At 41.7% G+C, this 16,001-nt stretch overlaps 1 protein-coding gene across 1 annotated transcript; it reads right to left on the bottom strand.

Annotated features, from left to right (window-relative positions):
* Positions 1 to 313: 313 nt before the first annotated feature.
* SNRNP40 (small nuclear ribonucleoprotein U5 subunit 40) lies at positions 314 to 15,925 on the bottom strand. The gene is made up of 10 exons (XM_082246820.1): positions 15,826 to 15,925; positions 11,743 to 11,872; positions 11,258 to 11,351; positions 7,830 to 7,995; positions 4,485 to 4,607; positions 3,999 to 4,119; positions 2,738 to 2,820; positions 2,602 to 2,663; positions 2,380 to 2,483; positions 314 to 385 (listed from the first exon to the last, which is right to left on the bottom strand). Exons 1-10 carry the CDS (start codon positions 15,904 to 15,906, stop codon positions 336 to 338), a joined length of 1,014 nt encoding a protein of 337 aa, XP_082102946.1. The 5' UTR covers positions 15,907 to 15,925; the 3' UTR covers positions 314 to 335.
* Between the last annotated feature and the right edge of the window lie 76 nt (positions 15,926 to 16,001).

Below are 16,001 nucleotides of genomic sequence, written 5' to 3'. Positions count from 1 at the left end.
ACATAACTGTATTAAAAGTTTTTCATACAAAATAAAATAAAATTAAAAAAAAAAAAAAATGTGAACACTATTTGCATTGTCTGACCCTAAGAAATTACATAGATATGCCCAGTTGCTGGATACTATGCTATTTACATACGGATGAGGACTTTTCTTCAAAAAGAATCATGTCGTCTTTTTTGAAAACGACCAGACTGATCTAAGTACAAAATATTAATAAGCAAATATCTAAAAGACAAGAACAAACAACGGACGTATACTCTTTAAAACAGTCCTCTGAGTCAGTTTATACAAGGGGAACAGTACACTAAGGGGATCCGAGAATTGCTGCTCGATCATTGGATTTCTCCCATATATAGTCTTTTGTCACTGGAAGCAGATATAACTGTAAAGTAAAAGAAAAAATAAATAAATGTCAAACAAATCTGCATTGTTAATTAAAACTGGCCTTATTAACAGCCTACAGTCATAGAAGGAAAAATAAAGATTACCTGTACTAATCACAGCATAATCTTCCCCCAAAACGGTCAACCTTCTTGAACCTAATGAGTTTGATTTTTTTTTTTTTTTTTAAGTGACGCCGGACAAAGCAACTTTGGAACACATGTACTTTGCCCAATCAGAATAAAGTAAAAAAAAAAAAAATAATAATAATAATAATAATAATAAATGATTTGATAATTCTTCTTTAAGGCTGAAATGTCCTACAAGCCTTTCACTATTGTGTGATGTCCAAAGCTTCATGATCAGACATTTTACCTTTCCAGGAAAAGCACTGGTTTGCTAAACCTACTTAGTTTATTTATTTTTTGTGGATATGCACATGTGGCGTAATTGGTTATGTTTGCACATAGTAAATATAAAAACTTTTTAGGCATTACAAAGCAAAAGAGAATTCTTAGCTGATAAAAAACAAACCAAAATGTAAATATACGACCACTTTTGCTCTCTTTGGGTCAATAATTTAAGTAGTATTACTAGTGGTACCTTTCTGTACCTGTCATACCACAACAGTACAATGATGTTAATGTAACAGCTGGTGTGTGTTTAGGTAGTCCTTCCCTTCTGCCAGGGCTCGACAAACCCTGGGGCCAGGTCGCATTGGCGACTAGAATTAGCGACCCTGCACCTGGGGTGCACTGCAAGAGGTGTCCTGTCCCTTTTGCGCCCCCCCCCCCCCAAACACTCACCGAGTGCACGGACTACCGCGTCGTCCAAAAATTGAGGCCGCGGCTTTTCGGCCTTCTTCAGTGAGAGAACGGGGAACTGGCGCCCTCTTGTGGTGGCCGGGAGTTTGACAAGCAGTAACTAATGGCTGTTTTCCCTGCCTGTCCATCTCCTTCCCCAAGAGGAGATGAGAGGGAAGTTTTTGCAGGCTTCACCTCCCTGTCCACTTACCTTTGCTTAAAAAGGTAAGTGGACAGGGAGTGTGGTTATTATTAATTTTTTTAAATTATTGAAAAAAAAAAAAAAAAAAAGTTTCTTTTTTCAATTATAAAAAAAATAATATATTATTATATAATATACAATTTTTTTTTCCTCGTCGCCATGCCCCTTTCACATGGGCTGTCTGATCAGGTCCGCCTGTCAGTTTTTCAGGCAGACCTGATCGGACCCTTCAGTCTCCTCTATGGAGCCGTAATCTGCCGCCATCTGATCCTGTCTGCCAAAAACAGACGGATGGTGGTTCTATTTTCTATCCATCCCGTGGATCGGATCAGATGGCATTGGATGGAAATAGACAGTGTTTCCATCCGATTTCGCAATAGAGGAGAGTGGGGTTCTAGTCGTCTTTATGTGTAAATATAGTATGTTATTTTTTTGGAAATAAAGCTTGGTTGTTTTTTTTTTTTTTTAAACAAACACTGGCTCCTAACTTTTTTAGCTGGCTCCTAGATTTCAGGAAAATTTGTCAAGCCCTGCCTTCTGCTGACTTTGCAGCATGCATGGCCAGAGAGACACAAAAAAAGACTACATTTCCTAGTCATTCTTGTACAGCGGGTGGGCCACCTTATTCTTTAGTGCACAGCAGTGTTGTATGTTATTTTATACAGTATGTGCCCCTGCATGTCTAGTACTGTGCATCCCCAGTACATTTCTTGTACTCAGAAGGACTATGGGCTGTGAGATGATCATTTACCATTAATCATAGGAGAAATTGTGTTAAAATGCAGATGGCAAACAATGCTGTAGAAGTATCAAATTGAAAGCTCCCACAAGAGTTAGCAGGACATTATTAACATGCCAACATATTATGCTAGGTAGGTATAAAGTTTACGTGTGTATTTCACCCAAATTTGTTCCCACCAAAACCTTCTTTAATTTGCTGTTCATTTACTGACTGTTGGGTAGGAAAGATGCAAACTTCTGGGAACTTACCAACTGACTCTTCAGGATGGAAAGCAATTTCATTGACAGAGCCTGCATGGCCTGGAAGCTTATATATAATCCTGCGGGATGTGGTGTCCCAAACATACACAAACCTGCATGAAAGCAAGGAAAAGGGGATTATGCAAAAGGTGACAGGTACTAAACTAAAATGCTGGCTAAAAGGAGAGCAAAGTCACTAAAGACAAAAGTAGCGGTACACAAATCCTTTACCTGTCTGCTGATCCAGCTGCTATTTTGCTGCCATCCGAAGACCAGGAACAACGCAACAGATTCTAAAAAAAAAAACACAGTCAGTCATACATTTGTCACACCACAGAAGAGAAAATCGAACAAAGAAGTCACTAACCTTTTCAAAATTATGTACATTTCCTTGAAAAATTTTTACACATCTTTCTTTTGGGGCGAACGGGCGGACATCCCATATGCGAACTAAAAAAAAAAAACCCACAAAAAAAGTTTACTTTCAAGTCACACCTGTGTCCTCTGCACTCTTCCTGTGTTATATCAAGGAATCTAACTAGCCTGCCTAAATTCTTACTCTCTACTACAAAAAACCCTGTGTTGTGGAGAGAAGGAGACAGCGAAACATTTAATACCAAAAGACAACTGGAAAGGTCTCACCACTTTTCTGTCACTAATCACTAGGACATCAAATCTCAGAGTTTTATTTTTACAGCAAAAGCAGTAAAGAAAACAAAGATATTCCGACTGAGCAAGTCATTTTCAAGTTTATTAAAAAAAAAAAAAAGCAATAAATATATTCAAACTTCCAGAATACAGTGTATTTCAGCCAAGCAATGGTGATGTTCGGTATGATCGATGCGGACTGAATTTTATTAAATAAATGCCTATGTCAGACGCTACTGATGCATGTTGAATAAGAGTGCTAAGCAGTGGCGATGGTGATCTCTATTGTTGCATGCTCAATTATATTAGATCCTGGAAGTGTGCAGTGCACATTTTTACTGCATCATTTTAATGTAAATGATCCGCATAATCTGAGTAACTTGTTTCCTTCTATGCTTTTGCTGGAACAGAAACTCAGATTTGATGTTCTGACGATTACCTATAGAAGATGGGAGAGTTGTGGAACATCATACATTTTTCTCTACAATTGCTGTAAAAAAATAGAGATATTTGGCAAGATTAAAGTGGTGGACAGTGATATCAGGAAACCTTGAGTGGCTTACGATACGTGTATATAGATCCTTTTAGGCCCCTTTCACACTACTGCAACGCAATTTTGCCGCGATTTCGCGGCGCGATTTTTGCCGCGATTTTGAAAGCATGGGCAAGGCTATATGCCTCAAAATGCATTAAAATCGTGGCAAAGTAGTGCAGGAACTACTTTGAAGTCGGTGCGACTTCAAAACGCACTGATATGAATGGGGCTCATTGAAAATAATGGAAAACGACTTGTCATGCGATTTTGCGGTCCACAATCGCGGGACAAGTCGCACTAGTGTGAATAGGGCCTTAGGGACTTGCTTATTAGTAGCTCTCCAAAAGGGTCTAATTGGTGATTCAAAAGTATACTGCTTATACCACACATTCATTATCCAGCATTGCCTTATAAATCTCCCCATATTCTTTAAAGCTTGTAATACCTGTATTATCCATTGCATTCGAGAGCAAGTAAGAACCTTCAGAACTAAGACTTAGGCCTGAAACAGAATCTCCATGACCTCTCATTGTATACATCAGCTTGTTTTGTCTTAGATCCCAAACCTAGCAAAAAGTGAAAATAAAAAAATCAATTAACCATCTTACAGAAGGGAGGGTTGTTCAATGAATTAGGTCTCATGGCACACGAGGGGGAAAGCAAACGTGTGAAGCGTTAACCCTCATATGAAATCAGCTACAATGGTATGGCATAGACAAGTTATTTGTGGCAGCAACTCTCCTAACTAGTCCTTCCCAACGTGGCTGATCGCAGAAAAGACATAAGACTTCACACAAAGTCCTTGACTCTCCTGTAAAATTAGCCAGCTCTGCTAAATAATGTACAATAAAAAAAAAAAAAAAAAAAAAAAAAAGCTTTTTTTGCTGTAGATCATCACCATGATTTAAGTAACCGATAGAATGGTCCTTACCTTTATGTCATTATCTATGCCTCCTGAGATAATCTGGTCACTGGTGTCATTGAAGGTAACCGCTAATACTTGATATGTATTTTGGAAAGTTTGCACTGCTGCCTTTTTCCTGAAGTCCCAAAGCTGTAATAAAGAATATAAACCATGAAAACAGGATAAATCTGCAAAATCATTTATACTTAAGAGTTCTTTCCCCCCCATCCTAAACTCAATAATGTGGGGCTGTTACATTTATTGTCTTATGATTATCCTTGTAAATTCTTGGGTGTATGAATCCGAGTTGGGGGAATCTGTATTTAGCATTGTCAGTTATTCAAAGTTTATCATTTATAAGATGTTTTTTTTTTTTAAACGGAAATTTGTAAAATAAATATACTTTTTTTATATCAATAAAGGTTTGTTATACTATATTTTGACTGCATTAGAATCCCAAAAGGAACAACTTCGCCAGTTTTATAAATTTGGGGATGAGCAATTGATACTCCCATTGTTTCTATTTAGTAATAGGTGCTACATTTTTTTTTTTTCCGATTAAGGTTTACCAAAAAGAGAAAACAGCCCATAATTAAAATACAACAGGGGTTCTAACTATACCAACGTCAAAACATAAATTTTTCCACATTTTGTCATATTACAGCCAAAAACGTAAATGTATCTCATGTAATAGACTAACAAACAGGCGCACGTAATTGTGAAGTGGAAGGAAAATGACAAATTGTTTTCCAATTTTTTTACAAAAAAATATCTGAAAAGTGTGGCATGCATTTTATTCAGCCCTCTTATTTTGATACCTCTAAATAATATCTTGTGGAAATAAATTGCCTTCAGCAGTCACCTAAGTAGAAAAGAGGGTTCAACCGTGTGTAATTTAAAGCGGAATTCCGGGCACAAAAACATTTTTTCAATGAACATACCCCCGGGACAGTCAGGGCTAGTACATTCCACAATGGCTAGCCTCTGATCTGTCCCGGTTCGCACTTACCTGCAAGAAGAAATACTCCCTTATAAAATTTCTTCCACAGTGTTGCCATCTCTGTTGTGGGCAGCTGAAGCCAGCGCGATCCTCTTCTGCGTCGTCTTCTCCCAGAATGCACCTTCACCGGCCCCTCTCGTCACTTCCGGCGCGGCGCCGCATTCCTACACAGCTTCTGGGCATGCCCAGAAGCTGTTTAGCAGGGAATGCGGTGTCGCACCATAAGTGACGAGAGGGGCCGGTGCCGTCGCATTGATTCCTGGGAGCGATGACTTTCAGCTTCCAGGAATCATTGCAAACCGGAAAAGACGGCGCGGGCCGAGGCCACAGAGGGAGGAAGTGACAAAAGGTGAGTGAGTATTTCTTTCTACAATTACAAGGTAAGTAAAAAAAAAAAAATAAAATAATCCTAACTATCCAATTCCTTTTCAGGTGAAGCAAAGCAAGCGGATGGGCACAAAATCGATTAGGTCGATTTTGTGCCCGGAACTCCGCTTTAATCTCAGCATAAATACAGCTGTTCTACGAAGCCTTTTAGAGGTTTGTTAGAGAACCTTAGTGAACAAACAGTATCATGAAGGCCAAAGAACACACCAGACAGGTAAGGGATAAAGTTGTAGAAAAGGTTAAAGCAAGGTTAGGTTATAAGAAAAAAAAAAAAATATCCTAAGCTTTTAACATGTCATGCAGCACTGTCCAATTCATCATCCAAAAATGGAAAGAGTATGGCACAACTGCAAACCTACCGAGACATGGCTGTCCACCTAAACTGACAAGCCGGGCAAGGTGAGCATTATTCAGATAAGCAGCGAAGAGGCCCATGGTAACTCTGAAGGAGCTGCAGAGATCCACCTCACAGGTGGGAGAATCTGTCCACAGGACAACGATTAGTCACGCACTCCACAAATCTGGCCTTTATGGAGTAGTGGTAAGAAGAAAGCCATTGCAGTGTACGAGAAGCCATATGGGGGACACAGCAAACATGTGGAAGTAGGTGCTCCAGTCAGATGAGACCAAAATTGTATTTTTTGGCCTAAAAGCAAAACGCAATGTGTGATGGAAAATTAACACTGTACATCACCCTGAGCACACCATCCCCACCATGAAACATGGTGGTGGCAGCATCATGTTGTGGGGATGCTTTCTTCAGCAGGGACAGAGAAGCTGGTCAGAGTTGATAGGAATATGGATGGAGCCCAATACAGGATAATCTTAGAAGAAAACATGTTTTAGTCTGCAAAAAACCTAAAACTGGGGCGGAGGTTCACCTTCCAGCAGGACAACGACCCTAAACATACAGCCAGGTCTAAAATAGAATGGTTTTAGATCACAGCATAATCATGTGTTAGAATGGCCCAATTAAATTCTAGACCTAATCCAATTGAGAATCTGTGGCAAGATTTGAAAATTGTGGTTCAGACATCCAACCTGACAGAGCTTGAGCTATTTTGCAAAAAAGAATGGGCAAAAATGTCACTTTCTAGATGTACAAAGCTGGTAGAGACATATCCAAAAAGACTTGCAGCTGTAAATACACTGAAAGGTGGTTCTACAAAGTATTGATTCAAGGGGGCCGAATACAAATTCGCGCCACACATTTCAGAAAGCGTGGAAAATTTTAAAGGGGTATGAATACTTTTTCAAGGCCAGTATATGAAGGTATAGAATGTACAATTTCTGCTTAGTAGAATGTAATTAAAGTAGAAAGATAATTACACACATCAGAGTGTTCTAGGAGATCATCCTGTTATCAGAGAGTGTTGCAAGTTATGTTTGGGGCAACAGTGCTAACGTGCTTGGTGAAGACTCATGGATAATGCAGAGTTAAGACATTGCGCTGTTTAAAGGAGATGTAAAGCCAAAGCTCTTTTGGCTATACATCTACTATGGATCACAGGAGTGCAGTTTGTTCTGACGTCACAGATGTCGGTCCAGGCACCACGTCATCACGACCACGGAGTCGGAATCCGCCAGGTGCCTGGACCGACACCTGGCTCAGCCAGCAGCTCTCTGCTTGGGGAGCTGTCAGACCCGAGCGATCGGTGGTGTTTGATCACTCGGTTCTTAGTGTATAGGTGCCGGGGGACAGATGCAGCACTGGCCCGATGCTGCATCCAAGTATAAATGGGGGATAAAAAAAAAAAAAAAAAAAAAAAAAAAAAGGAAACCCCCATACTTCTTTTTTAATAACAGGTTCCAACATGTATTCTATATGTTTACAGCACACATAAGTGTGTTAACGCAATGTATGCATCAGCAGAGATTTAACCTGTTTCAGTCCACCATCTAAAATACATAACACAGGAGCACACCAAGATAAAATGAAAAAGTGTTTGGCTCTAGCAATAGCAGTTGTTTGCAGCTGCATTCACCTTCACTGTCCCATCATCACTGCCCGTACAGATGAGCTGTGGACCTCTCCTGGCAGGATAACAAGAATTCACAAATGACGTGTGTCCTTTTAGTCTTTTCACTCTCTCTCCAGTTTCACAGTCCCAAATTGCAACTGTTTTGTCAGTTGACGCAGAGAACAGCAAGCTGTACAGGAAAAAAAAAAAAAACCACGGTTAAAATTCTGTCCAGAGAGAATAGTGATATCACTTTGACAATTCATGCATTTTAGGGTAAGGGCTTTTCCGTTCTCTCCTTCCATTATTCTAAGAGGCTGCTACATACAATTGTGAACGTACAGAACATCCAACTTTAAAGACAGGGAAAAGGACTCATTACATCTTAGCTTTGGAGAGCGCAGTCTTTGTGGTTGCCCTCTTTATCCTTATTTTAACTTCTTGCCAAATCATTGATAAAGAAAAAGTATGTGCATATCACTTGTTCAAGGTCAGACTGGGCATGTAGTGAACAGGATATGAATTACAGCCTTGAAATATGCACATTCAAAAAACAAATCAGCAGTGGAACCTTCCATATTTCTGTCTTACAGCCCCCAACTGTCATTGTCAGTCACACATATACATACATTATATATATATATATATATATATATATATATATATATATATATATATATATATATATATATATCCCCTGCATCAGAAGAGATACTACATTCACATCTCCTGTTTCTCCTACCTTAGCTCTGTCTAAAGGCCCGTACACACGTACCGATCGTCGGCATACAAACGTCGGTGGACGAAGGATCTGCCGATTGTACGCGTGTTAGTATGGTGCCTCCGACAGATGTCTGCGCACAATCCGCGGACAAAAGTCTTTCGTGCAAACATGAAAATATTTGTATGCCGACACCAGAACGGACGATTGTTCGCCTGTCAGTACACAATTCGGCCGACAGACCGCAGATTTGCAAGACTGGGCATGCTCAGAAAATAGAAAACACAGGGAAAGTTAACCATTACATGACATCACTTCTGCAGTCGGCGGACAAAATTCTTGTGCTGTCCTTGTGCTGTCTTTGCACTTTTCAGCAGACACCGACATCCCGGGGAGAAAAGAGGAACATTTGTAAGCCGACCATCGGTACGTGTGTACGGGGCTTAAGTGACGTGATTTCTGTCAGACTCTGTCAGCATTCAGCACCTCTAGGAATGTCAGAAGCCTGTGCTCACCAACACATGCTGCGATTCCATTCCCTGGCCCTTACATTAGAATTCACCATAACATTGGGGTCAGAGAAAGGTTTCACAGTGCATGGCTGTATACAGCCCCATCACAGTCAGGTGGATGATACCATATCCGCTGTTACAATTAAAGTGGTTGTAAAGTCAGAAGGTTTTTTTTTTTTATCTTAATGCATTATATGCATTAAGATAAACAAAACCTTCTGTGTGCAGCAGCTCCCCAATAGCCACCTGAGCCCCCCATCTCAATCCAGGGATTTTCAAACCAAAACGTTTGCCGAGTCCAGGAAGTGAAGGAGCAATACGGAGAGATACTTCACTCCTCCCCCATTGCCATCACAAAAATTTTTACCAGAGGTTGTTCATGCTTGGTGCACTATAGCACCCATATAATGTGAGTACTTTACTTTTTGAATAAAAGCACTTCTGGAGTTCCCCCTTTTTTTCCATATCGCATCGATTGATTGTTATGAGGGAAGTTGTCCAGAGTGGGACGCTCTTCTGAGGGGACTGATGAACCATCTGTGACTCCAGGAAAGGTGACCTTTAAAGGGCATACTGCGCTGTGAGACCTAAGCTTAATCGCTAGGTCACAGGAGCGGATCGCTTAATACTGCGCGGCAATATTTATTCAATTGCTTACACCTATGAGAGAGTGCTGTGCTCGCTGCAGTCCCTAGAAAAGTGCCAGACCTGGTTTGCTCGCAGGAACAATATTGTTTTGGTTACTATGCACAGTTGCACCAGATTCTGTCTGCTGCAGTTTTAGTAAACCCCCCCCCCCCATGTCTCTTACTCTGCTCCCTCATCCTGTCAACATGTTCTCATCCTATCAACATGTTCCTGGTCAGCGTTTTCGCAAACATCTCACTTGGTCTACCATTACTGTCCCTCTTGCTCCCAATTGGAGTGTTGTTTTACAGGTGGATTGCAAGAGACTACAAAGTCATGTTCAGGTACATAAACTGTATATATAAAAAAAATGTATTATTGAATACAATAGCTGCATTCATTTTTGTTCTGTATATCTATCTGAAGTTCAGCATAAACAAAGGTTACAGTTTATAATGAAAAGGTTAAACCATTGCACTAAGCTCACAAACTACATAAAAAATATACACAAATCACCATTGCTCTATATGGGGCATATCAGGCATTGCTCTAGAACTCATACAAAATCATGAGCTCATGAATCCCAAGCAATGCTTTCTTACAACATATATTCATAATTCCCTGGAATTCAGGGAAGAACTAATTCCTGATCTGCTTACTTTTCCATCCAAAATGTACAACTTTCTGTATTATAATTTCAAACTACCAAGCATAAATCAAACTTGGGGCAAGATGTTCTAAACTTGATGATGATTTACAGAAGGAGAAGAAGCTGAAGACTGAAGAACAGAAGTAGATCTTATGTATAGAGTCCAGCACTTTCACCATTTTTCTTTGCTATATTGTGCATTGTCAAGATAGATCACCTACAAGCCAGAAAATTATCTAGTTACTTTAGCAGTTTACCTATAGCTTCTGTATACCCAATGTAGATCCTGCAGCTGCGTTTAAACTGAAGCTCTATTTATGTACTAACACCAAAGTAGCTAGGAAACAGTACCAGCTGCTTTTATAAAATTTCAAATCATATGAACAATAAATGATAATGCTATGTTGGTTGTCTAGAAAAAAAAATGACACAGTAACTTAAAAGACTAAAAAACATATTTACACCAATATCTGCCATAGATACCTCATGGCAGGATCCATAGCTGTCCAATCCATAGCTGCCCCCTCCTCATTACCTTGCCCAGCACTTTCCCCCGGCAGTATCGTCTCCACAGGACGAGAAGCCGGAAACCGCAAGAGACGCGATGACGAATATTGATCCACAAAAATCAAAAGTGGAAGGGTTCGGGCGCAGAGGACAACCTAAATCAAGCCACTTAGAGCCTCAGCCTGGAATCACATGCTCACATCACATTTACGGACCTAATAGACACTCATTAGTATGGTGCCCCACACAGTTTACACACATTATGTGACACACATGAACGATTCATTTAAAAAAAAATATATATATCATTTGACTAACAGTTTTCAACATGTTAAAGTAGCTTTCTTCTTTGGCAAGCTAACTTTGTGAACGTTAGAAGGGGGGGGGGGGGCACTTATGGACTGGCCACCACTGAATGGGAGTACAGCTGACTTACCTGCCATCTGTATTGTAATGCAATTCCATCACAGCTCCACTATGACCCTTTAAGGTTGCATAATTGTCACAGTCGCCATACACATTCCACAGAACTGCAAGAAAAGAAAAAACAATTTTTAATATTTTTTTTTTCTGGTTGGCTCAAACAATTATCACTAAAATGTTGTAGTGGTTTCTGGTGGCAATCATGTGTTACGTCAACATCCATAAATATAGTAAATGCTTCCAGTAATCATCCTGTGAGATTTCCAATCCTCCCCTCAGGTTTCCCAACTTCAGCAGACTGCAGCAGAGCATGGTCACTTGACTTGAAGACTTAGAGGTTAGAATGGCTGGTGCTTTTCTACTGTATGTCATTTCTCAAGCGGTTTTGGTTGCTTTCCTCTTTGGCGCTGTTATGCTACTGTCCATTTAATATTTTAATTTATGGTAGTAAAGAAAGCTTTAGGTTTTGGAAAAAGAACGGTCACTATTATTGCTTACGGATTAATCGGTCGAATCCTGCTGAAGCCAGTGTAAGCCCATTGGGATGAAATTTGCAGCAGTAAACTTCCCCCTCGTGTCCAGACAACAGCATAATAGGTGCTTGGAGACTAGATGATCTTGGAGGTCCCTGAAAAAAAAAAAAAAATATATGTTGGAAATGGATACTTTTAATTCACATTAATAGAAGTTTGTAAAATTCCTTTCCTGGTGCCAATCCATGTCAGCATACTGACCACGTGTATGCTGCCATGTTGGCCCCAGAAAAATGTTATCAAATACTTACCGTAAATTTCCTTTCCTGGTGCCAATACATGGCAGCATACTAACCACATGTATGCTGCCATGCTGGCCCCAGGAAATTATATCAAATACTTACCGTAATTTTCCTTTCCTGGCACCAATCCACGGCAGCATACATGTGGCGCCAGGAAAAGAAGTTTAATTTACCTTTGCTTAGAAGAGTGAAGTAGGATGGCTTTGCTGACTTCTAAAGATGCTAGTTGCCTGTCAAGCCGTTCTGCCAAAAACACCAACGGCGTTACTTTCTGTGACTGTACACCAGGAATGATTGGAGATTTCGACCACTTGGTGTTTTCACAGAACACCGGCAGTCTTTACAATCTGGTACATGCTATAATCAGTGTACATTGTTAGTCTGCCCGATAGTGGTCACCGCCTTGGAGGCGCCCATGTTTTTTGTTACTAGCAATGTCCACTCATTATTAATAGTATGTACAGGAGTGTATACGCTGCCGGCATTCTGTGAAAACACTTAGGCCCCTTTCACACACTCCGTCCGTGGGACGGAGTCCGTTTCTCTCAGCAGGGGATCGATCCGCCGATCCCCCGCTGAGCAGGAGGATGACAGCTGTGTCTCTACGCTGTGTGCAGAGACACAGCTGTCAGTTCCCCATGCATCTCTATGGGGGAAATCGGATGGGAACGGACCATCGGTCCATTCTCATCCGATCCGCTGGACGGATGGAAAATAGGGTTTCCATCCATCCAGATTTGACGGATCGGATGTCAGCGGACATGTCTCCACTGACATCTGATGCCCCATAGGAATGCATGGGGGGACCGTTCAGATCCGCCAAAAAAACTAACAGGCGGATCTGAACGGTCCGCATGTGTAAAAGAGCCCTAAGTTGTCAAAATCTCCAATTATTAAGGCTGCACAGTCACCGGAAATTACGTGATCTGAGTTTTCGGCAAATTGGAGTTTTCTGCAGAACGCTGGCCCCGCCGGGAGAAGACTGTGATTATAGCTTGCAGCTATACCAACCGTTAGCGATAATCACAAGTAAAATCTGTCAGGCTGGTTGTACCCAAGTTGATCAATCAACTTGGTACATTAAGCTTGCCCATACATGGCTTGAAACTTGGCTGGTTATTCGAAAAATGTACAGCCTGCCTTAATCACTTGCCACCCAGGCCAATTCTGTTATACTATACATGTAAAAAAAAATCTTTTTGCTTTTAAAAAGAAAAAAAAGTTACAACCAAAGGTTTGTTATATATATATATATATATATATATATATATATATATATATATATATATATATATATATATATATATATATATACACACACATACACATTTTTTAAGCAGAGGTCCTAGAGAATAAAATGGTGGGTGTTGCAATTTTTTATGTCATGTCAGACACAGCTGATAACAGATTGGAGTAAAAGGCCAATCAAAGCGGCCTTTTACCATGTGATTAGCTGTGTCCAATCACTGCTGATCACATGAAAGCAGACTTGCCGGTGTTCCGAGAAAAAACCATACCCGTGAGAAAACCATACCCACGTCACTTCCGGTGCACCTACGTCACCACTGTAACTTTACACTTGCCGCGGTTACATTAAAACAGCTCCTCTGCACTATGAGTCATCTCCGCTCCTATCCCTGTCACTTCCCTGATCTCGGCTACTAAATATAAAAGCGGATCACGGAGCCGACATCTCCATCATTTACATTTCATACACCCGCCGCCGCTTTTATATTTACTAGCCGAGATCAGGGAAGTGACAGGGATAGGGGCGGAGATGACTCATATTGCAGCCGAGCTGTTTTAATGTAACCGCCGCAAGTATAACGTTACACATACTGCCGTGATAATTTCATACCCTCCGAGCATGCGCACTTGTCAGCTTCTCAGCTGTTCAATTACGTATCCGGGGCTGTGAGCATGCGCACTGCTACGCTGCTCAGCTGTTCCTCACAGGAAGTGACGAGGGTATGGAATTCTAACGAGGTATGGTTTTCTAACGTTACAACGGTTATCAGCATTCCTTTTCTCCCACGCTGTGTCTGTGTGAGGAAAGGAAATCGCTTCTCGGCCTTTTGGCTAAGATCAAGTGTAGTATCTGTTCTTATCAGTTGGTATGGACCCTGATGGTTAGTATCGGCAGGGGCTGAAATGAACCGGGGCGCTCCAGACGTCACTGGGGGACCGGGAAGTAGGCACTGTCAGAGAAAGCCGGATGGGTCCGTTGCCTTCTGATTTGAATGGGTCCGCCCCTACCAGTTTGAAGGGAGCGAGAAAACTGGATTGGTTCCGTGGCCAGTTAGTACTGCTCCTGGATGTGATTGGTAAGGAACGGCGGTGGCGGTGGGGGAGCCTTTCCTCCTGGGTTGAATCTGGCCTTGCAAAAGGCTTGTCCCCAGTTGAAGGCAGGTTCTCCCTAAGCTGTCCAAAGTTCTGATGCCTCCTGGTAGGATAGGGCTACACTTGGTCTGGCCTTTGGGCCGGGGTAGAAAAAGCCCGTAGTGTATGTGCCCCTGGGGTGGCAGCCCAGGGGTGCCTTAATTCTCACTGGTGAGGGGCAGCTCGCCTTGAGTTTTTCGGCACCATGGTCACTGCACCTACGCACACTTTTTTAAGCACCTGCCTCTTGGGCAAGGCCTTTTGGCTTCGACCAGAGGAATTTTTATTCCGGCCGGAAGGCCTGCCTTTGTATTTTCACAAGGGCACTAATTCACCTCTCCACTTCCCCTCCCCCACCTTTTTGTTTGTGTGTGTCTTTTCTTTGTGGTTTGTCACTTTTCTATCACCTTTTTTCACTTTGCACGACTTGTAGGGTGTGGGTCCTCGGGCCCTACCTTGAGTCTTGGGAGGGGGTGGATATGGCCTTTTGGCTTGGTCCGCCCTCTCTCATGGGGTCTCCCTTCGGGGGAGCCCCACTTAGTACTCGGTGGGGGCTGTTTCGGCAGTCCCCCTGAAGAACGGGGTCAGTCTGGTTCCGGCCAGACAGACCATGAGTACCTCAAATCCCTGTCAGGAGTCTTGCGCCCCGGGGGATCGAGGTTCGGGTCCTACCTCTTCGGAGGGAAGACCACTTTGTTCGCACACCCTGTGCACTTTTTGTGTTCCTCACGTTTGTGTGTGTGCACTTTTTTATGCACCGGGTGAAGTCTTTTGAGTGTGTTTCACACGCTACGGGCTTTAAAAAAAAAAAAAAAAAAAAAAAAAAAAAAAAAGAAAAAAAGGAAAGGAAAGATGTTAACCGGCAAGCCTGTCAGTACATAGGTTTTACTGATAATCCTCAGTGTCCCAATTATCAGCGAAGGCCCATCAGTGCCTCATCAGCGAAGAAGAAAAAAAACAATATTTTATACCAGAAACTGAGAAAAACTTTTTTTCCCCTCTCAAAATTTTTAGTTATTTGCCGTCTATTTAGCAAAAAAAAATTAAAAACCCAGTGGTGATTGAACACCACCAAAAGAACGCTCTGTCTAAAAATAATTTCATTTGGACACAGTGTTGCATGACTGCGTAATCGCCCTGTAACAGCGCCAAAAGTTGGCCTGGCAGCAAGATAGTGAAAGTGCCCGGAAAGCAAGTAGTTAAATTCCTTCACTGGAGGGATTTACTCTCACTTCTTGCTTTGGCCATGGGACCGGAAGTATGAGGAAATTTACCTAGTGGGGTCACAGATGGCAAAAAAACCTGAGAGCGCTTGTAACCCTCCCTTTCTCTATTCAAAGTGCTTAATTGATGTGCAGCGAACAAGCCTCGCTTGCCAACATATCTATTTATAGAGAGCTCGTCATTCATCCCATTCCATCACTTACCGATGCCACCAGCTCATTCCTCGGCTTTTTAGACGGCATAGCGACCAGCTCCATCCCTTTCCTCTTGTTCTGTTCAATCATTTTTCCGTCTGTCTTCAGGTAAACCACGGGCGCTCCACATACAACCGAACCACACTTTTCCGGCGCTTAGTTTTTACGTCACCAAACTCCGACTG

Source organism: Pelophylax lessonae (genome assembly GCF_965119305.1).
Source record: "Pelophylax lessonae genome assembly, chromosome: 2".
NCBI lineage: Eukaryota > Metazoa > Chordata > Amphibia > Anura > Ranidae > Pelophylax > Pelophylax lessonae.
Note: the sequence above shows the minus strand (reverse complement) of the source record. Positions and strands in the feature narration are given on the sequence as shown.